Source organism: Gavia stellata, chromosome Z (assembly GCF_030936135.1).
Source record: "Gavia stellata isolate bGavSte3 chromosome Z, bGavSte3.hap2, whole genome shotgun sequence".
Lineage (NCBI taxonomy): Eukaryota > Metazoa > Chordata > Aves > Gaviiformes > Gaviidae > Gavia > Gavia stellata.
This window is the reverse complement of record NC_082637.1, coordinates 3,804,948-3,830,741: the sequence shown is the minus strand read 5'-3', so window position 1 is coordinate 3,830,741 and position 25,794 is coordinate 3,804,948. Positions and strand designations below refer to the sequence as shown.

At 49.0% G+C, this 25,794-nt stretch overlaps 1 protein-coding gene across 1 annotated transcript in view; it reads left to right on the top strand.

The window, feature by feature from the left end:
• CTIF (cap binding complex dependent translation initiation factor) overlaps positions 1-25,794 on the top strand; it is a 116,397-nt gene that overhangs the window by 33,716 nt on the left and 56,887 nt on the right. The window contains exon 6 of the mRNA XM_059833637.1: positions 18,058-18,134. Coding sequence (XP_059689620.1) covers positions 18,058-18,134 — 77 coding nt within the window. The remainder of the gene's footprint in view (positions 1-18,057; positions 18,135-25,794) is intronic.

The window sequence follows — 25,794 nt, the reverse complement described above, 5'->3', positions numbered from 1 at the left end:
CCTTGTCCAAACGGAAAGAAAATATGTATGCTTATAGGAGCCGTTTGTTTCCCCTTGGCTGGGCAAAATAAGCAGGTATCGCTTAAGATATGGATTGCTTCTGCTCGCTGGTCCTGGGGTGGGAGCCGCCGACGCTCACTCCATCACACGCCTGTGAGCAACATTATTTGATAAAGCTGGTGGGCTGCATATGCCTTTGTTTGGCCAGCCTTCCTCTTGGGGCTGTGAGTAAATACAACCATAAAAATATGTGTTCCTCAAGTTTGGGTTGCTGCATGTTTACTAGGTAAGAATGAGAAGGTTTGGGGTTGGTAGTTGCATGGACATGGTTTGAAGCAACAGTGGGAGAAATGAGATGCTCTGTCCTGTTGTTTGGTGGTCACTCTGCAATGATAATCTAGACCGAAGCCAGTTTTTGAGTCAAATATGAAGAACAAATTTGCATTTGTTGTAATTTAAAAGAAAACACAAGTCCAGGATGATGCCCAGGTTTCCAGCCTGATGGTACTGGCAGGTCCTGCGCCTGCAGCTGCACCTCCTCGGTATGCTGTGGCCAGTCAGCTCCGGCCGTTGTGCCCATGGTCAATGAAGGGTTGGTTTTCCAAAAGCAGAGGGTTAGGGTGGGCTTTTTTAAAACTTTCTTTTTGTTTGGGTTGTTCCCGTCCACGCCACTGAGTCCATGGAGCTTGTTCAGCCCCGCAGCTCAGCTCCATGGGACCTCCAGTGAAGACAGTGCTGGAACATGTTGAGGAAGGAGGAGCTTCAGGGTTGCCTGTGGTTGTACAACCAACTCAACCTAAAGGCTATGGAGAACCAGAGAGGACTTGGGGACTAGGCAGGTGACCATGGATTATGGTTGGGCTTGTAGATGCAACCAGCGTGCTAAAAAAATCATCTCCTTGCGTGCAAATTTTGATCTGGAAACCCAGTGATGGGTTTTGGTACCTGGATTGCTGGGGCAAAGTTTCCACCAATAGACTTGTGCTCTATTTTGCTTTCGGTGCAAATCAGCCCCGCGTGCTTTATGGCTTTGGGAGCTGGTGCAGTGCCTGTGCTCGCCATGGCATTGCTGCCTGGCGGCAGCAGCATCCCGGCAAAACAGGTCACTGCCCCCGATGGGCAGAAAGGCAAGGAGTCAAACTCATACTAAAATGGTATTTCAGCCAGAAAGAGCGAGGAGGGTAAAAAAAAAATACCCCGACCATTAGTGTGTGAGCAACCACCTTGTCGTACAATCACAATATCGTTTTTCTATTTTTTTTTTCCAGTTGGCTTAACAATTAAAAGGCTACGCTGCGCTTTGGTTTTTCCAGTCTGCTGCATCGTGTGACCCCAGTGACTCCAAGTTAAGCCTCATTATATAATGGTGGGGTGTTTTTTTGGAAAACCTCCATTTAATCCTTTTGGAGCAGAATTTGCTGGTTTTGTTTTCTTTCATATCGTCGTCTTGTTCCCCCCCCCGCCTACCCCTTCCCCAGCGGGCGCACGCTGGAGGCGTCAGTCTGGGAGCAGGGTCCTTTCTTCCTTTCTTTTTTTTTTTTTCCAAATCTGCAGAGAAAGAAAAAAAAAAGGTTTATTTTCGTTTGCTTGGGTTACAGCGCCTTTCCCCGCCGTCGGGGGGAAGGACTACGTGATATGCAGCAGGTATTTTGTGAATGGAGCACAACCCTGTGACTCCCTGTCGCTTGACCGAAGGGGGAGGCAGGGGAAGGAGAAAGAAGAAAAAAAAAAAAAAAAAATACAAAACACCACCCAGTGACTCCATCTGACTCGTTTTGGCTGGAAAACTTTTTCAGCGCCGTGGTTCTTAAGCCAGGAGGAAGCTTTCTTCTGGCCCAAGAACAATAAAGGGGTCAGCAGCCTGATCCTCCCTCCTACACCCTCTTCCTTCCATTGTGAGGGGTCTGTGCAAATATCCCAGGCCGCTTCTGCTGGGGCCTGAGGGACCTGAGCCGCACATGTGACATTAAAGAGAGACTGCGAACTCAGTAATCCTGAGCTGCAAAAAGAAAAAAAGAAAGAAAAAATAAAATGAAGTCTCTGGGGTGCTCTATTTCTGGTGTAGTCTTGTGCTTGGAGAAGGTACCAGCGGGTGTTTCTCATGGTGGGGGGAAATCTGTCGCCTTACCATGACTAGGTGCTCCTCCCTGATGCCACAGCAGCATCTTCCCCAGTGTTTACTCAGCGAGTGGCCAAATCCCTACAGAGGGTAGGTGAGCCCTCATCTCTCACCAGCCCTTGACCTCCTCCCTTTCTCTGGTTGTCCAAGATAGGGGATTTCTGCTGCTCTCATAGTGCACGTGCAAAGCCTGTGTGCTGGTGGTGTGTTGTCTCCAGCAAGGATAGGGTTGAAGGAGGCACAGCTGCTTGCCATGTTGTGCTTGCTCCAGGGTTTGACCACCATCTGGTAGCACCCAGGTTTTCAAGCCGGCACCTTTAATGATGTGCCCGCTGCTTCTCAAATGCATATCACAGACCACGAAGGTCTGAGCCACCAATCCCTGGAGTAAAAGGTCTTTGGAGAAGTGCTATGGGGCCTGACCCATGGTGGTTTGCCCACCGGTCCCGCCCATCATCAAGGCAGCCTGCATCTCTCTGTTGGGGGAGGTTGTACATGGATCGGAGGGCTGTGGTTTGTGTGATACTTCTTGTGAATCCAGAGCAGTCACAAAACTTGCAGACCACGCTGGGTTCTGCAACAGTGAATGGTGATACCTCTTCCAGGTGTCAACTGGCCAGCCATGGCATTTGGTATCTGCCAGGCTAGATACCACCTACCTTCCCAAAGGAGAAGGTGGGACCTGTGGCCTTCTATGAGAAGGAGAGTTCAATACAGTAAGCTGTACCATGTGCTGAAGACTCGATTCATTTGCCAGAGGGAGAGTGGATGATGCTCATCAAATTGTAGGAACCCACCTCTTTTTTTTTAACACAATAACCAGCTAATAGCATGTGTGACCTCCTCTCGCTGTGTTCTAGCTTGTTGGACCTTGGCACCAAGCAGGCGCATGAATCACGATGGTGACTTTGCCGTAAGGCAGTTCCTGTCGTTATTATCTCCTTGCTGTGTCGATAATGCTTTGGTGGTGATGGTCAGGATTTCCTCGCACTACAGAGCTTTCCTGAAGGCCAGCTCTGCGAGCAGTGGAGGAAGTAGCCGTTACGAGATTGCTCCTGGCTGCTGAGGACTGGGTGGCCAACTTCAAATGTACGTGCGACCTGACATGATCTGAAGAGCGCGGCGGCGGCTCCTCTTTCCCCTCGTCCGCTTTGTCAGTGCAGGTGGGTGGGAGCTCCTCTTCTTCTGCAAATGTTTTGAGAGCTGAAGGAAGCCCAGACCTGGCTATGGAAAACTATCAGAGACCAGGACTCTGGCAAGGGAGTTGGGGGATAATGGTCCAATGTCTTGCTTGAAATCCCGAGGGCGTGATGGGAACACTCAAGGCCAGGGAGAAATTCAGGGTCTCACACCCACCCCTCTTGCAGTGCCACCGTGTTGGGCCTACACACACTGCAAGGGTCCTTTAGATGAAAGAAAAACTATTTTTAGTTCAATTTAGAAACACTTAGGTAAACGGATTTGCTATTTAAATTCATTTTTTTCACAAATGCCTGTGTTTGAAGGTAGAAGCAAGCAAGCTGTGAGTTCTTCTTTCAGCCTTGGTATTATGCTGCTTTTCTCCCGGTACTGGAGCAGCTTTCTGATCCTTGCGTACAGCGTCTAGCTCCAGGATTTCGGTGGTGTTACCGAGCAGCGTAGCTACGCAGGTAATAAATGATCATTACGTGGGCTATGTTGACCTTGGTGGAGGGCAGGTGAAGTGTGACAGACTTCCAAGATACAGCTCCTTTGCTGCTCTTCCTTATCTAGAAGAGGAAATGGTGCCCAGCGAGGCCATAAGAACATACCGCAAGTAGCTCCAAGGGTTGCACACAAGGCTGGGAGCCTGCTACATTAGAGGTGGAGCTCCTTGACTACTTGACCATCCTGCCATTCCTGTCTGAAGTGGAAGCAGATCGCCTTGTTCGGCTTCGTACTTGCCATGTCTTTTCATGATGTGATTTGCATACAAGACAGGACTTGAATTTATTCTGCCGGTCCTCAACTTCTGAGAGTTGTTGGTTCAGGAAGGGCAAGGCCGCAGTGCAGCAGCTGATGGCTGTGCCCTTCTGGGAGGTCTAAGGTAGCTTTCCTGACATGAGGTTGGATCAAAAGAGAAGGTGTTTTGGCGTCGCGGACGTCTTTCTGCATGTGCTGCAGTGGAAATTGATGATCTAGTTGTCGCCTAGAGTGGTTTGCAGTTTGTATGGAGTAATCCAGGCATCTTTCACAGGTGCTTTTCCAAAAGTATTTGGTTATTTAGCGCCATTGCTATGCATAGCAGAGGCAAATCAGGTGTTCACACCCTGGTGGGAAGGACTGACTCTTCAGGAGCAGATGATAACGCAGCAGAGGATGGGTAGAAGTGAGTTGGATGGGGATGGGTAAGGGATGGGAGTGGGACTTGGTGATGTTCCATTAGTCCACTGTCAAGTCTGGGCAAAGTTGCTGCTCCTTGATGAGAGCAATCCTGTTTCTGGAGAAATAAACAGCAAATCTTCATCTTCTGTGTACAGGTTTCCAATCTTCTGCACACGTGCCCACAGCCACCAAGATCCTAGCACGGATAAATGCAATAGAAATAAAGTAAAAAAGGCCATATGAAAGGGCATGGAAGGCAAAAAAAAAAAGCGCCATGCAGGTGACCTCCAGCCCTTTAGAAGCCATGTGGCCTCTTGGAAGATTCCCCTTTGGGTGATGCACGAGGGAGAGCATAGTGGGTTCATGGATTTTGTGTTGCTACATGTCTCTTCTTTCCCAGCGCGTCCACCAAAAGGCTTTTCAGATCGTAACGCGTGCAGAGAAGCACATCCAGGGGCCAGGTCCAAGGAGACTCCTGCCCTGGGAGGTGAGGACTGTGGTAGCTGGGGGTTTCTGCTGGAGCTTTAAGGAGTCTCTCTGGGTTAGGAGCCATGTACAGTAGGAACAGTCATCAGCCTCATCTTACGTGCGCCTCGTCTCACTGGTTAGGATTGTTTCCCCCGTGGAAACCATCAAGAATTTCCGTTATTTCCTTTCCTGAGGCTTTGTTTGGGTGGGGATTTCTGGAAGGTATTTCACAGGCAGGTATAATTAAAGAAAGACGTGCTTTGCCTGGAGGCTAGACAAGGTTTCTTTAAAGCCAAGCCTTTAGCATGGTGGCAAAACAGAAACCGTTTGTTGCCTGGTCCGATGGAGGGGAGGTCAGGGAAAGGGGGGAGCTAATCAGCTGGGAATCATCCCAGTTAAATGCCGCACACCAGGGTTAAGGCCCTTATCCAGCAAATCCTTGAAATATGTGCTTAATTTTAAGTCCCCCTGACTTCAATCTGTTTACTCTTGTGCTTAACTTTAAGCATGTGCCTAAGTGCTTGGCTGGCTGAGGGCCAAGGCAAATAGTGGACTTAGGAGCAGATTCGCATAAAGTAAATGCTTTACTGGACTGAAGACCCATGGGACAGCAGATGCTATAGCAGGTCTGGGATGATGGAAGGGGATGGTGCTGCAAACCTCTCGCATATCCCAGTTCCATTAGGTTATTTGGTGTTGGGTACCACGGACCTGGGGCTGTGCTCACCTTACGGGGAACATCCTACCAGTGTAGTCTCTAAACAGGCACCTTAATTTCAGTGTCTGTATTTCGCTGTTTTGAAGGCATCAGGTAACCTTGTGTATGTCACAAACACAGTCTTGGAAAAAAGTATCATTTTTTTCCTCTTAATTGAGAGAGAGGAACGTTTTAGTGGAGGAAAATAGCCTTGATTTTATCATCAGAAGAGGAAGGAGAGCAGATTATATGACCTGACTAATAAATCTTCATAGGAATTTGTGTGGCTGCATTAACACTTACAACAAAAAGGACTCCTGTATTAGCACCAGCTTTTATAATGGCTTTATATTCTTCTTTCCTGTTCCAAGCTAATTCCTGAAAGCTTTCTTTTAATCCCCCTTTTGCTCATCCAGCCTGGACTTCTTAGAATGGCAAATGTTTTTTATATTTTATTTTTATTCTATGGATGACAGCGCTTAAAGCTAATAACTGTAGCCATGGCACGCACAGAAATGAAAAGCCACCATCAGAAAACAAGATTTGTGTCTTTCAAAAACACCACTACCAGGGGTTAAGGGAAATCTGCAGCTGGAACAAATACAGCGCTCGCCTAACTTCCTCAATAACTCTGCTGGGGGAGCGGGCAGTTGCCAGACGAAGGAAGCGTGGTTAGCCATCGAGTCTTTGAATGCAGCTCCGTTTCCCCCTCAAACCCATGGAATTTATATTAACCTCCAGCTTTTCTTAGCTGGTGGGAATTTTTTTTTTTTTGCATGAGGAAGAGCATTGCTTTTGTTGCTTCGGTTTGTCAGAGGAGCGGAGGAGACGGGTCTGGTCCTCGCACGGTGTTCTCGCTGGCGAAAGGCCATGGATGTTAAATGAATAATTTTTGGCATTGATAAGGAGAGAAAGGCTGAGGCTGCCAAGCACAGAGGCATAGGCATCTGATGACTTGGTTTTGGGAAGGGCAGGCTTGAGCCATCCCAGCTTTCCAGGTTGTCTCCGATCCCAGCAGAGATGCAGGCAGGAGGAAGGACCCCATGTGCCTTTAGCATCTTGTACATGGGTGTAACTGGGCGTAACTATATACAGTGGGCAAAGAGCAATATGCAGGCGAGGATGTCTAAAACCGCTTTTGGTAACGTGCTTGGCTACTTAATGTAAGCTATAGGTAGACCCACAGGAGACCTACCCAGGTTAGCAAGGAGTGTAGCGTGGGAGACCTCGTTTCGCATCCCGGGGCTGCCGTCGAGTCCCTGCGTGACTTCAGAGCCACCGTGAAGGCGTAACCATTAGCATCTGTAGGATGGTTATGGCTGCAGTGCTGCCGGCAGCGGGCAGGGATCCTGCCTGACAAGGGAGCCGGCTGAGCAGGCATGGGGTATGTGGTGCTTGCCAAAATTCCCGTCTCTTTAGTAGCAAGCAGCTTGACGGCCGCTTCCGAGTTGCTTGTGATGCATTGCATCTGCGGTTTTCCCATCGTGCCCCTTGCTGCTTTCGGTGACGGCTATCTCAGACCCTTCCCAGCTTCTGGAGCTGAGCCCATCACATGGGCACAATCCTACCAGCAAGAAGGGCACCAAGGAAAGGAGAAAGGAGCTAAAAAAGCCCTAGCAAGGAGGGGCAACGTGACCCGAGACATCTGAGTAAGCAAGGTCTTTGGTGCTGGTCGCTTGGCACACGAAATATCCAGGAGTTGGGGGTTTTTTTGAGTTTTGTTGCTGGTTCTTCTTTGTCGCCACTTGGTTCTGGTGAAACACCTGAAGGTGTGTCCTCTTGGCCAATGTGAAATGAATTGAAGGGCCTTCATCCAGCTCCTGGCAGTCATCACAAAAGCAGCCGTAACACATGCTTTCACTGCAGGAAAGCTGATGTTTGAATGATGCCTGTGTCTTTGGAGCTGTCGTGGTTGAGGTTCAGCCTTTGCAAGACACAGGAGAGTGGATACAACCATCTTGCTGCCTGTCCTGTAGCAACTTTTGGATAAAAAGCAGTTTTTCAGGATTTTTTTTTTTTTGGTAGAAATGCCAGACCCATTTCCAAATGTCATATTTGGAGACTGCTGTAAAGCAGCTACAAACTTGCTTTTCTTACTCGTCCTCATTTTATTGTTTGAAGTAGTCCATGGCTCCCAGAGGTCTGCAAAGCACCAGTGAAAAACCACCAGCATAATTAAGATATGATGTGATATGATTGATACTCTGTGGTAAGTGCATAATGTTTTCTGTGCTTATCCCTGCATTAAAACCCATTACAGCAGAAGGAATCTTAGTCCTCGATGCATAAAAGGAAAATCCTGGGAGGGAGCAGACGGACACTCAAGAAGCAGTTTCTTCCACCCAGGTACCAACAGCCAGTAACCTGGCAAGGAGAAAGTCAAGTCCTTGTGTTGCACAGCCCACAATCCTGAAAAGGAATGGGACTTTTTAAAGGGAAGAATGAGGCTTTTATAGGATTAAATTGGCGTTTGCACATTGGGGTATTTTCCGAGCTAGGGTGGCTGTGACGTGGGATCCTCACTTGCTCTCTCTGGGCTGAGCTAGACTAAGCAGAAACTTCAGAAAGGAGAAAAAACATTTCTTTGTGGTATAGTCCCAGGGAAAATGTGTTGGCTGTGTCTTCAGCGAACTGCAAACAAGAATATCTGTTGTGTGAAAATGTTTCCAGCACAATACAAGGGGCTTGGAGAAGGAAAGGATGGTGATATTCTGCACAGCTTGCTTCAGCCATGAAGGTCTATGAGAAAGGTCCACTGGTGGACCAAGAGGGGCTGCCACCACCATGACCTCACTCAAGTTGATAGCAAAATTCCCTTTGACTTTGGTGGCGCAACGTATGGATCACAATGATACGGATCATGGCAAAAAATGCTCGTTGACTTACTAACTATTGCCTGCGATCTTAGGGTGTTGTGAAACAATGCACTTGGAAGGCCTCCAACGGGAAGTGCCAAGGGCTGAGTGGTGAGAAAGTTCTCCTAGCGCCTCTGGATCTATCCATGTTGAAAGAAAAGAGAAGCCACCTCTTGTTTGTAAGGTTATGAATTTATCACTCTGCAAATAAGGGGTTTCATCGGTGTTGGACTGTCCCAACTCCCGGGAGCTGGCATGAGCTGGAGCTCCTGCGGGCTGAAGCTCCAGTCCACCCAAGAGGAGAAGATACGTGGGGGCTTGGTTCTGGGGGATTGCACAAATGCACATGAAAAACTGGCAATCTTTTATTAATAATAAGGGTGAAATGAAAATAAATTTGGATACAGCCCTTACCTCCTGCTGGGAGCGATGCTGAGGTTCAAGGTGAGCACACCCGGCGAGAGGATGCTGTACTGACGCTGAGGATTGCACAGAGGTTCAATAGACCCTCCAGCTTAGAGGATGACCTGGGCTCTGGTCCAAAACTCCCTGATGTCCTATGGGGTCTGTTTATAGGTCACCTTAAAAATTCATCGGGGAGGTCCCTATTCTGCCTGTGGGTCTCTTCCTCACGACACCATCCACCACGATGGCACCGTGAGGAGGTGTTGAGGGTGGACGGTGAATGAAGGGTCCTCCTCCCATCTCACCTGCCCGCTTCATCTTGGCTGGAGAGGCATGGTTAGATGGCACATCAAGGTATACAAACAGGGGCTGGCAGCCTTCGAAGGGGACAAGAGACGGGGAAAACCAGACAGTGGAACATGAAAAATATAGAGGAAAAGTATATTTTAAAGAAATGCAAGGTCCCAGAGGGGCTGAAATAGCTTGAGTTACAAATATTCCCATAGCAACCTCATAACACTGTAAGTCCCAGCTAAAACAATTCCTCCCTCAGCCCCAAACTAGCACAAGCCAAGTAAAATGTAGGAAAAGCTTTTCAGAGGGGCGCAGCCCTTTCTCAGGATGAGCTTGAGCTACCTGGACAGACCGCAAACCAAATACTAGCTGTGGTGCCTCCTGGTCGCAAGTGATGTGGGCGGTATTTATTCCCAATATTAGCTGGAAAAAGCTCTCTTTTCCAGGGGAAAGCAAACCCGGGCCACCAATGCATAATAATTCACAATGATTCTTTAAATATTCTGCATTTAAGGACTCCAAGCAATGGTGTGGTTATATCTATATTTACTGGATAAATGTATTTATTTATGGATGAGAGACTTTACTGCTGACAGTAAGGTTTGTTTTTAAGCCTGACCAGGGTAGAGGAAATACATACAAATAAACAATAAACCTAAACAACACTAAAATAACATCAGTTAAAACAATTAGAGTTACTTCCACTCACAAAGTATTGTTCCCATTTTGCTATAACATGGGAAAAAACTCCGTTTCCTAAGTCAGCTTGTAACTGATTTTGGATTTGCGGATTCTTGTAACAAAAGGGGATTTCTTTTGTCTGTTATTTATACTCTTCCTATGGCACCGCATGTCTGTGTTGGTGTGTCTGGAGTGCCCTGTCTCAATGCAACAGTGAGGGGAGCCCGGAGCAGCATTTCCAGCCTGTCCCCATCTCGGTGGCTTAGCCGGGGCTTGGTGGCACTGCTTGGGCTTTTCTTCCTGCCCAGCATGGTTGTACTGATGTGCACGTGTGTGTTTGCAGAGGCAGTTCCTCCTAGGAGACTTTGTCCTGGATTTTGAAGTTTTATTATCTCTGAATTATGTATAATTCAGGAGCTTAGAGACCAAGAGTTAAAAATAGACCCGGAAAACTCGCTGTTAGTAATCAGCAGAAGGCATTGAGGAAGGTTCAGGGTACGTTTCACTTGGGATGCTTTGTCTAATTATTCTAATGTTTTAATTGCGTTTGCATCCTTCACCCCGCACGGGGAGTTTCACGCTGGGTTGTTCTGCCATTCTCTGTGTCTTTTGTTTCATCCCGGAGCTGGCTGCAGTGGGCTGAGGTGGGACAGCTTAGCTGCCACCAAGTATTTAGTGCCACCAAGTATTTAATGCCATTTGAAATGCTGTCTTCCCTCTAGCTGGGTGTTTGCGCTCTGCTGGGAGCCGGTAGCAAACGCCAAGGAAAGGCGATGGGAAGATAGGGGTCTACATGATACTTCTTTGGGTCTGGGACTGCACGTGTAGAGTCTGTAATTCATTAAAACACCCACCATTTTGTGAGGGGGGACGTATAGACCAGCATTAATGCTCAGCAAGTGGGAATCCAGGTTTTGTCCCTGGGGCAACATGGGAGGGCAGACTATAGGGCCTATAGGGAATAGTGACAGTGGTTTTAATAACGAAAGAGCGGTGTTTAGCTGTGACAGTCCTGTTCACCCCCACAGCCATCATTCCTCTGTGCCTCTGTCGTTTTTTCGGGAAAAGAGTCTTCTCCGAAGTGCTCATCACTGAGGCACGTGTGCTGCAGCTACGCATTCAGACTTTGCTGGCCATGGACAATTTATGGTGCGCTCCCCAAAGATGCAGTTAATCAGGAAATCCTCCAAACCGGGACATTTCCCAAGAAACAACTTCCTATGCCTCCTCTTTGAGGCATATTGCGCCATGCCATGATTCATCGGGCAAGCACGTCCTACTGTCAAGGTCCCAGGGAGCATCCCTCCTCCGCCAAGGGACTTGTTGGATCAGTGGTGGCAAAGCTGGAGGAGTTTTGCTCCTTTCATAGCTCCTGGGTGGCTGGAAACTAAGTCCTCTTTGCCAACCCTGTAGTTTAGTTTAGTGCTGCCTCCAATGATTGAGGTTGAAGAAAGCATCCTTGGAGGTGGCCAGGACCCATGTGGGTGAGGAGTGATGGGAGACCCACAACCATGAAACACTATAAGGATTTACCTGCCTTTTATCTTGGGTGAGGAGTATGTTGTAAAATTGTTGCACTTTCTATTCCATTGATGTCGAGCACCAATTGATTCCTTATACAGAAGCAACTATTATTATAAGCACCTTCCAGGAAAAATGAATAGCTTGCAATTTGAAGGAACAGATTTATCACTTGAATTTTAACAGAGACGAAATCATTTCCAGGCGGCTTCCTGACATTGTTTGGTATTCTTCCATGGCTTCCAAAGCAGGTCAAGGCTTTGGTTTGTGCCTCAGCCCTCTCCTTTCAAGAGGTAAAAAATTCCCCTCATGTAAGAGAGGAGGGTGAGTGGCAGACCAGTGCCATGGGAGTTCCTGGAAGGGGAAGAGGCAACGGCAAGTGGCCTCCAAGGAGATGGCTTTGCTGCAGGTGCCCACAGGGCTTATGTGTGTTGATAAATGCTGGCCTTGGGTTAGCAGAGGTGATGGGGATGTTGCCGGCGGGGAGATAGTGGCGCCTTTGCCATGTTTTTCATGTGCACTTAGATGGCTGGGATGGTTGTACTGATGGTTGCACATTCAACCCCATAGGCACCACGAGTGTGGGACCGGCACAATAAAAGTTAAATACATCTGCAGCTCTGTGCTGTCCCGGACTTCCCTGCCACGGATAATCCATCCTATAGGCAGATGAAAGCCTTATCGCGGGGTGTTGCAACTCACTGGATTGGTTTCTGTGGATCATTTCTGGAACCACAATATATTTATTTTTTTTTACACTCCCTCCAACCTCGGTATTTCTGTTGTTGCCTTTGTGCAGGCAGATGGGGCGTCTTCGGGGCTGCTGTGAACCCAGCCCCACCTCACCCTTCCCACCTCCCCAGAAAATAGATCCCACCCTGAACTTTGTGTGCAATAAAACTGAGCGAAACTCCCAGTGCCTACCACAGGCCTAATAACCTGTTTGTTCAGTTCAGGCCTTCTGCAACCATTTGTTTAAGATAAGCAAGGGCGGAGATGTTTCTTGAGGGCACAAAAGGCTCTTGAGATAAAGCTCGTGTGGACTGATCCTGTGATACGGCTGGATCATTTCTTTTCCTTCTCTCATCACCCCAGCGTTGGGTTTTTCCATCAGTCCAGTTGCTTTTCTTAACCTTTTGTTTGCTCTTGAGGTTTGTGTCGCTGTTTGGCATTCAAGCATCTTCACCTGCTTGACCATCACAGGCTGGAAGTGTTTTTGCTGCATGGGGAACGTCTATGGAAGAGGCTGAATGAGTGGGTGTGAGTGAAGACAGTCGCTCTGTGGGGTGAGGTTTCACATCTGAAAGTCAGGCTGCGTTAGACTTGAAGACCACAGGGTCTTCAAGCAATGAACCCCAACCTCTCATACCCCCCAGAGTCTTTGTGAAATGCCCATGAGTTTGGCCCTCCCAGGCAACAGTTGCACTTGAGAAGTGCAGAAGTAGAGGAGAAGGAGGGAGGATGCAGGTTGGTCCCAAATAGGACCATCCCTTTTGTAAGGCAGTTGTTGTCAGATGCTGAAGGAGTCCCTGGGGTTTGCTACCTAAGGGTGGTCACAGAAGGACCAGCAGCAGCAAAAACCCCCGCTTCATTTCTGCTTATCTCCTTGTGATTTGCCCTGTGATTTACCATCACCAGTAAAAGAAGCAAAGCTGGTGCCTCCCTCCAACTTCTTCAGCTGATGCTGCTCCAGAGGAGGCATGAGAAAAACGATAGCAAAGCTCCTGCTCGTAGCAAGGTAGCTCTAAAACCAACCATTTCCCTCCTCTGGTCCTGCTCCTCTTCCCCGTGTCCCTCCCAGGCCAGTACCCCGCAGGTTACTGGGCTGAGATGTGGGGTGGGATGGCTCCGGAGAGGGATGTTGCTGGGGCAGGGCAGGTATCAGTGGGGTGAGAGGCGGAGGCTCTTGGGTTGCTGCAGATTGCCAACAAGATCTTGAAAGCTTTTTATTTGTTCTTTCATTAAACTTTGATGTAAATGGGTCTGGGGCAGCAGAGAGGCAGCTGCCGGCTGTCTGGATTCCCACGGGCAGGTGGAAGGGGTTGAGAGTTGGGCAGACACCTTCATTAGGAAGGTAAAGCACAAAAGAGTGCACGTGGGCATCAAACCTGCTCCCCTCTGCCGTCTGTTTGCAGCAATTTTGGTAGATGACAGATTTCCCTTGGCGTATGCTAGCTGGCCATATGACACTCACCTAAGCTTGCCAGACATCACCTTCCCTTCTTCAAGAGCTGCTTTCCCCGAGACATCTAAAAATGAATATGCACATCACAACATAGCTGATCTCTAGGGGACTGGCCTGGAGAGCAGACTGGTCCCGAATGCCCCTTCTCTTCCAGAGCTGTTGGCCTTTCTTGTTCGAGCGTGCATGTTTATGATTTAAACTTGACATACGTGTACATGCATTAGAAGTCCCATGGGCTTCTCAGGTTCTGCTCCAAGCTTCCCACCATGTAAACCGCAGAGTGTTTAGCTCCAAAATTGAAAATGACCCCTATTAGCAATTCTTCCTGAGACCATGGGCTCCTCCTTCTTTGCTTTTCCCACACCCCTCGCTTCCAGAACCAGCAGCTTTAAAATTTGGTTTGTTATGTTCTCCTCAAGCTACCGGCATATAAATAACAAAATAAAACCCATGTGGAAGAGAGACCAAATGTGATTTTGCTGCCCACTGAAAAGTTGCAAATCTGCCTATGAAACCCATGATCACCTGGGCTTGATGGTGTCTTCTGACCCAAGCAGGAGCAAAACCCATCCCTCTAGTGTAGGTCTTCTTGTAGAACCATTGTGGAGTGGAGGGTGGTCTTCTGCCTTGCAAGACATTTCCCTTTGGCTCCGTTCAGGGATTTCAGCTTCATAAAGAGTGCATCCACTGAAAAATGGAAGAGCTGCATTTCAGATCCACGTTGTCCTCAGCAAGCCAGCTCTGTTGAAGGCACTTCCATCGCTGTCCTGCATGACCCGTGGCAGGGAGCAGCCTCCAGACAATTCCAAGAGCCATATCATCAAAGGCGCTCACCATGCCCTTGGGACTCTGGCCCGTCCCCACCCACCCAGCACCCTCAGACTTCTCCAGCCACTCCACCCTTCTTGCAAGCTGCTGATATTTCCTTTTACATCAGCTCGCTGCCCAAAAAAAGTGGACTTTTCTCCCTTCCAAATTTAGCTCTGTTTAGGCACCAAAATAGACAAGAGTAGGGACCAGTGACTGTTTTTTTCCAAAACAGTGTTTCATGACTAGGACTAAGGAAGGGAACTGCTCGGCTGGAGAAGGGAGACCCTTGATTTTCCTAATGAGGACACGAAGTTCTCCTCTGTTCAGGCACAGGCATGCTCCTTGGATTAGGAGCCTTATTCCCGTGTAATTAATCCATCTCTCACCCCGATGCTGTCTGCTGCTGGTGGGCAGAGGTCTGAGGAAGCGCAGGGATGCTCTGTAAGGAGGACACGCAGCAATGCACCGCCATACATACGGTTTCTAGTTGGAAAGAGCAAAAAGACAACTCCTGAGACTTAACAAAGGTTTCACGTTGAGGAAATCGGTGCTTTAGGCCCTTGTGTCCTGCAGAGATGGTTTCCTTTTTCAGGGTAATTGTATTTGCATGTGTGTCTGCAGTGCTGCTTAAATTCTTAAGAATACCCCAAGCTTTAGCCTGCTGTGGTAGTACAACATTGGAAACAGTCTCACTGAGTATTGTACTATTTTTAGCCTGATTTCCTAAACTAGCACAGCTAATGTGATTGGGCTGCGTGTGTCTGCTCCCTCCCTTCCTTTTCTTATTCATTTTGATACCGATTGGCCAATTTCAAGCAAATTTCAGAGGAACAGAGATCTCAGAGATACTAAGCTCCTCCTATGCATTCAATGAAAATAAGCGATCAGGAAATTAAGTGATGAGGAAGACTCAAACCACAGCCCTCAGTAATGAAGAAGGTTCAGTACGGTTCTAAGATATTAGACATCAAAGATGCCACACAGAATTAACCATGAGATGTTTGGCCGCAGGAAAAGCCCAAGTCAGATCTGGTTAACTATGTGATAACCCAACCACAGCCTCAGGAGAGCAGGTTGCCAGCTTTCCCTACTGCCAAACTACCTCCTCTTAGTCAAAGAAGGGCTATGTTTGAGCAGTGAGATGAGATCTAGGGAGCATGAGGAGAGCTCTTCCTGATGCTGGGTGCAGGGACGTGAGCAGAGGTCCACAGAACAGCGTGCATCGCTGAGCAGGTCACACAGAATGACAGACTGACAGGGGTTGGAAGGGACCTCTGGAGATCATCCAGTCCATCCCCCCACCAGAGCAGGGTCACCCAGAGCAGGTTGCACAGGAATGTGTCCAGGCGAGTTTGGAATATCTCCAGAGAAGGAGACTCCACAACCTCTCTGGGCAGCCTCTTCCAGTGCTCTGCCACCTTCACAGTAAAGAAGTTCCTCCTCAGGTTTAGGTGGAACTTCCTATGACCCAGTTTATGCCTGTTACCTCTTGTCCTGTCACTGGGCACCACTGAAAAAAGACTGGCCCCATCCTCCTGGCACCCACCCCTTCAGTATTGATAAGCATTGATAAGATCCCTCCTCAGTCTTCTCTTCTCCAGACTAACAAGACCCAAGTCCCTCAGCCTTTCCTCATAAGAAAGATGTTCCAGTCCCCTCATCATCTTCGTAGCCCTTTGCTGTACCCTCTCCAGCAGCTCCCTGTCCTTCTTGAACCGGGGAGCCCAGAACTGGACACAGCACTCCAGATGTGGCCTCACCAGGGCAGAGTAGAGGGGGAGGGTAACCTCCCTCGACCTGATAACCTCCCTCGACCTCAACCAGATCCTCGCTGGATGAGCAGATCTGCAAGAAAGCTAAGGCAACTTCATGTAACGATGGCCTCTGTACCATTGCTGTGAGGGATCGTGTGGGATACTGCAGCTCGTGCGGCACTTCTGGGTAAGGGTGTTTTAGTGGGAGAGAAGGATAATTCGGTCACTGAGAGTGGGTACTACTCTTGAACATGCTTTCTAAGGCCTGTGCTAAACCATATGATCATGGCATATCCAATTTTCTCTGGAAGAGTTAATAGTGAAGAAGAAAGTTAAAAGGGAAGCTACCTTCTCAGGAAACACACTTGAAGACTGCAGCCAAAGCAAGAGTTGGATGAGGACGTGCTAGCCAGCAGCAGGACTTACCCAGGGGCTGGGTGAGTTCTTCATTGCTTGAAGTCTCAAAGAGCAAAGGTCTCCAAAGTGGAAGGCTCCAGCTGCCATGGGAGCTGTAGGGTTGCTGCCGTAGCAGTTTCTCCAGGCTCTTTGCGGATGGCCAGGATGGATGGTTGCAATAAACCCTGTTGGTCTTGGACTCGGGGATGCCTTCTCTGGTCTGCAAACCTAAATTCATTACCATCACCAGCAACCTTTCCCCTCTGTTACATCTTCCACCAGAGGAACTCGAAATATTATTATCTCAGTAACTGCTACTAAAATTAACTGTTATTTTTAAGGCTCTTCACGCAGACGGAGAGGGACTTTTTTTTGAAGTCGGTGTGTTATGTTGTCATGCCAATGTGACAAAGCTGCTGCCCGATGAGACGCGTTCCCACCCAGCCCTTGCCCTTGCCCAGGCTGCTCTCTCGTGGCCCCTCACGCATGGTGATTCACCAGCAGCGGCTGGAGCTCAGAGGCTAAGATAGATTGCGATGGAAATAAAAGGAGCGACTTTTACAGGGCTTTTATTGCCAGCCTGGGAAGTACAATACTGCATAAATAAAAATCATTATGGTTATGACAGCTCTGTAGTCCCTGGAAAATAAATAATACTTTGCACTTACATAGTGCCTTTCGTCCAGGAACCTCAGAGCTCTTTCCTCACGTTAATGAAGCCTCACGATGCCCATAGTAGGATGGTAAATACAGCATCCGCCTTATCAGATGAACATACTAAGTCAGAGAGTCGGCACCTTCAGTGGAGAGAGGACAAGGCAGCAGTTTGAGTTACACACACAGCTCTTCCACTGACGTGACCGAGGCAAATCATTTAATGTCCCGGTCATCTCAGTTGTTTCCAGTAGGTGGGTGCCACCCGTCCCTACCCCAGGGGTGGCCTGGGTTGACGAGCTCACAGTGGGTGAACGCAGCAAGATGCTCATGACAAAGTTGCTGACTGGCTAACGGCATGGGGGCCCAGCCCCGACAGACCAGCCAGCTGTGGCTCATGGTTGCTTACTCCAGTATCCTCAAAATGCTGCTAAGCATCGTCCCCATACAGACATTTTTACAGCTGGGTTTTAGATAAATAAATCCGAAGGAAACAACCCAGTGAAAGTGGATGGTTTAGGTGCACCAGCATCAGCAGTGTCGTGTGTGAAGTGGGTGAATTCCCTGTAGATGGTGTATATTGGGAGCCATCCATACGTGGTCCAGTTATTTGCCCCGTGTGGTTTCTCCCATACAGAAATTGCAGATAACTTAATTCCCTGCTCATTGCAACGGCCCTGAGAGTGTACAACAATACTGTGGATTTCCAGACCTGCAATGATAGGGCCTGAGATGTTGTAAGGATGTTTGGATGGGAACTGTTTCTTTTATCGTGCCTACACGTTGAGTGTGCGGCTCTGCCTCACTCTGACCCCTCCCATGTTGATGCCTCCTGTATCTTGGAGCTGATGGCTGCTTTTCCCTCTGTTTTACAGGGTTACCATCCGTTGCCTCATGAAGCTGAAATCGCACACACCAAAAAACTGTTCAGAAGGAGGAGAAACGACCGGAGGTAGGTGAACCTCTTTAATGTCTTTTTTAATCTTCTCTTCTTCATTGCACATCTTCCCCCACTGTCTCATGGAGTTTCTTTGGACAATACTGCTGTTTAGCAGCTGCCAGTGTTGGGTTAATGCATAAACCTTTATTTGAGCACTAACATCCTGAAAATGCAGGGTCTGTCCATCCCCCTGTTTTGTCTTTGAAATCTGGGGTACGTCCTATATTGCTCCAGTATCTTAAGGACCTCCTCTTCCCCTTATACTTATTCCAGCACAGCCAGATCCTTCCACTTGTATTAGAAGAGGCAGCTGGCAAGGTATTATCTGTAAAAGCTTTGAGTCTTTGCAATTTGCTTCCTCTTTTTCTATTGAAAAGCAAAACTTGCTGACTTTCAGGGTCACCTGCAAAGTGGGTGTGGTTGAGAGGGGTTTGCAGCATTGGATGCCCATCTGCGTCAAGGAGGGGATGTGCTAAATAGGCAGCTGAGTTCCTGTGGCATTGGTGATTTCAATCCATTGAGTTAATTTAATTGGGTCAATTGGATATTTAATTGTGTAAATTGCATATTTAATTATATGAGGGCATCTAGAGTCCTTGATAGGAATCGTGACTATGGTTAAATGTGAAAATAAGCGGGGAATTAAGGGAGTTAGTTGTACATGCAGCTTTATTTCTGCCGGCGTGTTCTGCTGTGGCTGAGACAACACAACCAGGGCAATAAAGCGTTTCTAAAACTAAGAGTTTGCAAGGTTAATGTTATTTAACAGGAGAAAAAGTGGCCAGTGTTTTCTCCTGGAGCGATCTGAAGTCTGTGTCTGAGCTGCGATGCCTCACGGGGGGATTTTCGGGGGAGTCCTACAGATGCCTGTAATAGTTGTTGGAACATCCCCTCAAATCTTCCCATCACTTCTCAACTCGTAACAGCCATGATGTAGTTAATTCTGTGCTTGGTTTGGTTTTCCCAAATTTTACCCAGTGACCAAAAAACAGCTGAGAAGAGTTTGCTCAGGCATTCTAGAAACATTCTTCTGTGGGCAGGGTGGTTCAGCAGCAGCAAAATCCATTTTCTCTTTGGGGCTCCCTCCTTTTTCCTGTATGCAATTTAAAAGACAATTTTGTCTTGTGATTTAGGAAAAAAAAAAAAAAAGGGCTTGTTTCAGCTGGGTTGCAGCCCTGTGATCACCAAAACATGGTTAAAACCAAGTTGAAGTCTGCTTGTGTTGCAAGAGAGCACTGGGTGGGCTTCCTTGCAGCGCTGGGCTGGGATCCCCGAGAAATCACAGCAGAGGTTGGAGCATCCTCCTCCCATCCCAGCTCACTGAGCGGGTCTTCCTCTGCCATCCAAAGAGTGCATGGTGCTGTGGGAGAGGAGATCTGTAGAGCTAAGGGGTCTCTTGCCTGAAGCCCCATGCCCAAAGCTGGACTGGACCAGAGCCATGGAACTACGTGTTGGTTCTTCCCTCCCATCCAAAAAAACAGCCGGTCGGAGGGATCACGCCAGACGTGTATTTCTATTTTTTTTTCTTTCTAGTCCCTTCAGATAAACCATCAGTAGACAGAAGCATTCAGCCCCCCAGGGCATCCCCGCCTCCCGCACAGATGGCAAGGAGAGATAGCAAAAGAAACTGCCTTGGGCTGGGGTTGGAAGATCGTGGGGTGAGATACAGCCCAGACCAAGGAGCACTGAGATGATATCCCAGGAGGAGAGACAGAAGCCTTAAAACCCAATTGATATGGCATCATGCAGGAGGAAATGTGGCTGTTTCAGCCCTAAGCAGTCATGAATGAAGTAAAATGGAAAGAGCAGAGGGTGTGCATTCCTGCCCAAATCCTCCACAGACATCCATGGTGGTGTCAAAGCTTAGACAGAAAAACATACTTATTTTAATTGCAAAAAGCTAAGAAGCCCAGGTTGAGGGGGTGGAGTGAAACAACAGTCTCTTAAATCATTATTTAAGCGGAAAAGGCATGGTCCCACCCCCTAGACTTCGGCTGGGGACCTCGGCAGCCCTCCCCTCCCCACGCTGCACGGTTTGATGCTGGGGTTTTTCAGGGTCCCCTTGCCTCTGCGGTGCGTTTAGGACTAGGAGGAGAGTTTTAGTTCTTCTAGTGCTGCTTGAGATGCTCCCAGAGAGCACTTGCTCCTTAAAATTGATTTCTAACAGTAAGTGAGGTCTTAGAATGGTTATTTTATGAGAAAAACATGGTAGAAATAGGGAAAAAATGGGTAGAAATAGGGAAAAAAAGGGAATAGGAAAAAACCCCAGACTGTACTGGAGCACAAACAGGTTACAAAGCTGTTCACACTTCATTGCAGTGCTATTATCTTAATGTCCCGGGCATCATTCTGGGGGAGAAAAACTTCATTTCTGAGCTGATGGAGCCACACAGGTGGTATAAACTTCCGTTAGGATGAGATTTTATGGCCAGCAAAACAGCTGGGAGTTACGGGCTTTTTGTTTTAAACCTCATCTGGATATAGAGAGACCCAAAACTGCAAGACCACAGGTGAGGCATCAGAGGCAGCGAGGCTTGGGAGAGGCCATTTGGTGGTGCATGGGTTGGGAGCGGGGTTAGGAAGCAGCTCAGGATGCCCAGACCCAAGGAAAGAAGAGCTGGTTTCTTAGAAAGGGGTTGGTAGCAGCCAAGGATGGGAGTAGGGTTGACATGCAGTGGATTTGCAAGAAGAAAAGAAGATGTCCTGCTTTCTTGGTTAGAAGCAGGTGTGGCCCCAAAGCCCTGGCGCAGTTGGGTCTGGTTTTCATCGGGCAGCTTTTCCCCTTCTGCCAGTGGTGAGCACTTGGCACTAAGCAGCGCCCCAGACCTCACAAGCAATGCCTGTCCATGGTGCACCGGCTCTACCCGTCCCGGACCTGCCTCATCCGAGAAGGATGACATATCCCAGGTGACTGTGGTGGGCATCCTCCTGCCGTGTGCAGGAGTCACTGCTCGCAAGTGGACATCCAGCTTGGGTCGGGGAGTCAACCCCCAGGCTGACCTCTGCATGATGCATAGGTCCAGCTAGCCTTGGCTGCTTGTAGCTGACCTTCAGGTTGGCTGGTACTTTATATAACACAGCTTTTATAAAAGATCTGATAAAGCACATCGGCATCCAGAAATCTGCCTTTTTTTTTTCAGCTGGTCTTATAAATGATACCAGTTCCCCGCCCCCAGAGTGTGTGCGGGCTCCTCTCCCCTCCCTGACGGTGACATTCAGAAGGGGTGACATTCAGAAGGGGCCACGTCTTGGGCTAGCGAAGCACCTTTTGTTTCTCATGCGAAACGACGCTGGCATCCGGCCGTGCTATAAATAGCGCCCATCCCCGCTTCCTTCCCGTCACCTTTCCTCGGGAAATTCTGTCACCACGTTGCAGAGGAGCGCAGCTCACCTACTCTAAGGTCTCTGCCGTGCACCTTTCACTCCCCTGGGGAGAAGCAACCCTATGGGCGTGCAACCATAGCTCTCTCCTTGCATATACAGTATGTTTTTACATCCCATGAGTCATTTTTCCATGGGATGCATGCTTCATTTGTTGCATAAGATAGATACGAAGAGCAAATTAGAGGTATCATTAAAACAGGCTTTGACTTTCCCAATTAAGGACCACTTTGGGTCTGTTGGACACATTTTCAGTAGCAGCAATCAACATCAGAGCCACATCAGGTAGAGGATTTGGTTGCACAAGGTGTTGTAAAAGCCTACAGGAGGTGGTGAGGTCCTTCCTGCAAAGAGCTTATAATCAGGGCAGGAGACCAGGGAGAGGTATTGCTCTCCCCATCTTACCCAGCAGAAATCCCGCACCTCGTGTTTGCGTTGTTGGTTTAGACACACGAGGAGTAACTGCCACCTCCTGATGAGTGTGATGGAAGGCATCACCGTTTGATGGGATCATTGGAGGAGAGCAGCAGAGGCAAGTTTTTTCATAGATGTCCGTGTGAGCAAGTGTTAAACGCCATCGAGGGTTTTACTGTCCCAAACGCTAATCCACTGTTTGCTGCCACACAAGACCCACCCTACCTAGATACCACCAAAGGCAACTTGGTTTGACCTCCCATAGGCAATCACCTCTAGGGAAGGAGGGACTTTCCCTGGGCGGTGGCAGGACCTCTCCGGCCCTTCTCTCCTGCAAGCAGTTGAGAGAAAAAAAATACGCTGGGATATGGGGCACCCATTTCTCAAGTCCTCTCCTCTGACCCTTCCCAACCCAATGCCTAGTGGAGCACAAGCTGTGCTGGGACGTGGGCTCCTTGGGCAGGCGGGCTCTGAGTTTGGCCCCTTGATTTTCAAAAAGTTCCCAAAAATGCCATTGCTTAAGTATCTATTGAAGCATTGCAAGTCAACTTGGTGCTGCACGGGGTTTCTCCAGTTCCCATGGCAGCCTGGTATGATGTGTTTTGGGATGGAGGGTCCAGCTGGCCAAACCCCGTGGCCTGGAGATGCATGCACAGAGGCTTGCGCCGGCCTTGTAGGAGTGATAAGAAATGTTGTCCAGTTTAGATAGGATTTACAAGGAATATATGGAGTTGCAACGGGTTAAGACAGGTGAGTTTGTCCCTACTTCTTGGTCTTCTGGTTAATAGAGTACTGAAATTGTTCTGCGTCACCTAAGGAAGGGGACACTTTTGGTGAGGACCAGCAAAAGGTTGCTGGGGAAGTCTTAAAAAGTTTGTGCCATTGTAATCACATTGGTTCAATCACATCTTGTTGGATTCCAAAGTCAAATCACGCTGCATACCTTACCAAAAGGAAATCCTCATGTGTGCGTAGATGCTGTCTGGTATCTCGTGGGGCTTTTGGTGGTCAGTTTGTGGGACAGGAGAGGATTACAGAGGGAAGTGCAGCCCCATGTCTTGGAGAGAATGGAGTAAAAGCCTAAGAGTTGATCAATCCCCTCTTTCCAAAAGGCATCTGAATTCCTCTGTTCAATAGAAAAGGTGTGGATCCCTTGTGCTTCCTCCGTGCGCAGCTGGTATCTCCAGGCTTTGGGATGACCAGAGCCACAAAGGGCTTGCTCTGCCTGTCCCAGCCAGGGCTGTTGGGGACCAGGACTGGCCTTGGGTGAAGGACCGTCACCCTTAGCTGTGGCTGAGCTTCATGTCATCTCCTCCTTATCCTGTTGGATGAGGGTTTAGGGGGGGCATTTCTGCACCTGGGATATCCATCCTTCATAAAGCCCTTGTGTGGAGTTCAGGAGGTGGAGCAGGAGACTCTGTAGGTCCTCCTGGCTCATACACAGAGAGAAGGGGTGGGAGCAAAGAGGCTTGTGTGCTTTCCCCATCTCCCCTCAGCATGCCCCAAATACCTGTGGCTTTTGACAACAGGATTACAGAAATGTCCCCAAGTTTTCTCTTGCGTTGTCCCAATTTGCTTCCTACCGTTAACTTGGCTTTACACTTAAATGATCAGGAAAAAACAGTCTGGATATTTTTTTTTTTTGGTGTTGTTTTCTGTTTTTAATTAGATTCAGAGCTGGGGGAGGCAGAAATATCCTCCTTCCCTGGAGAGCCACGGGTGGCTGTCAGGGACGGTTTCCTTTTCCTGAAGCAGGAGGGTTGTGTAAGCACCGCTGACCTCTCCTGCTCGCGCCCACGCCGAAAAGCGGGTTAGCTGGGGTGAATGCACGGGGGCGGGCACCCCTGTCCTGCCTCCCTGCTCGGAGCCTAGCTCATCCCGATGGGCCAGCACGTTGCTGAGGGACCTCCCAGGGCTCATCCCAGCTGGTCTACGTGGCCCCGGCCAGGGTCTCACACGGAGGCGAGCATGGTCCTGTATAGGGACAGCCCAAAGGACAGTCACGGCGGGCTCGGGGCCAAGCAGGGAATGTCCCAGATCCGCCGGCGGCTCCGCCGAGGAGTGTAGGCAAGCTGTGATATATTTCTTTTCCCATTATATTTGATTTTACAGACCCTCAGGGACACTCAACCACCTACAGTGATTAGTTCAACTGATTAAGCTGCTTTTCCTCTTGTGGCAAACTCCTTTTGTGAAGGGTTTTCAATAGCCACGCTGCTCGGCACATTGTTCCTGTACAATTTCCTTTCAAAACACCATAAAGGGCACTCTACCACTTTACCCTGTCATAAAACATCACAGGAGTCAGCTTTGCCCAGCTTGCTCCTTCAAGGGCAAGATCTCCTCATTCAGGGAGGAGGTATGGGGTTGGGTGGGAGTTCCAGGACCGCATGATGCTGGAGTGAGATGGAGCCATTAGCAAGGGGGATTTGAGATTAAATGAGAGGTAAAGCAAAAGTTGTCTGCTTTTTTTTTTTTTTTTTTTTGCTGTTTGTTAATATGAGGATCCAGGGCCACCCAGGGAAGTGAAGAATAAAATAAACTTGAAAGCCCAGAGAAGGAAATGCTGCTTCGCACATGTCGGCTGGTTCAGTCTAGCCTGGCAGAGGCGGGGAGCGGATGCGGATGCTCTCGAGGTACCCGGGGGTAAAGGCACAGGGGGAGAAGGGCTATTTCTGCTGAAGAAACACGCTGCTGTGAACAGCACGCAGATAAAACTGGCCGTTTAATTAAGACTGGAAATCAGAGGAAGGTCTGCCTTGATTGCCGCCCAGAGAGTAACAGATGTAGGGAACTGGAGAAGTTTGCAGTGGCACAAGGTCCTTCGTCCCTGTGTTTGTAGTTACTGCCATACCCTCTTGCGAGGCTGTCGGGTAGACCCGTACAAAGACCTGGTGTCGTTGAGACCTGGTTAGTCCATCAGCTCTGCTCTTTGGGCAAAGCAGTGATGGAGCGGGGCAGAGATGGTATCAGGAGGGGTCAAGCAGGAGTCCCTTCCTACCCACAGAGCTGCGCTGGCCAGACGCACTGGCATCGCCCAGCCCCGCTGCCCTTCCTTCCAGGCGTCGAGGAGAAGGCTTTGCCAGGGGTCATGGTGCTGGGACCCTGCTCCTGGGAGGAGGTTGTTGAGAACAAAGACTGCACCATGCTCTCCGTTGAAGGAGCGGTCCCTGAATGATCAAAAAGCTGCCTCCTGACGTCCCGCGGGCATCCGGTTGCGGGTGACTCAGCAGCGGGTGGAGCTGCTGGGCGGTACTGCAGCTTCTCGTCAAGAAGGACCTCTTGGAGCTGAGATCTGGAGGTGGCTTGGCCCCATCAAGACCCCTTGCTGCCTTTGCACTGTGCTGTGGGCTCAGTGAACAGGACACAGCATGGCATGGGGCTGTAATAGTCCAACACCATCCCTGTGCAGTAATCCCAGCTCCGGTACCTACAGGATGCAGATGATCAAATCCCTCTGCAGAAGCCGTCTGAAGTTCAACCACGTTTATATCTAGCATCAGTCCCAGACTGGCTCATCTCAGAGCCACTTGCCTGCCCCAGCACCGTCCCCAGAGCTGCACACATAGGGTCTTCCCATTAGCCGAGCGGTCCATGTGAAACACCAGTAGCGGTAAGGTGGAGCAGCTGGTATTTAGCATCCGTTGGGGAGTTTGTTTTGCCTGTCACCCGTGTCTCAATCTGTGGCGGGGTGAGTAGGGGTTTTCCACCCAGCTGCTCTAGTTTCTGCCGTTGCGATCAGCGCTAAGCCCTTACGCACTGAGGGTGTCAGTGAAAATATGCCCAGTCGTGAGTCACCCCTGAAGGCAGATGGTGCGGCTGCGATCCTGCCGGCAAAACACACCACGAAAGGCGATGCCGTATTTACAGCTCCTTT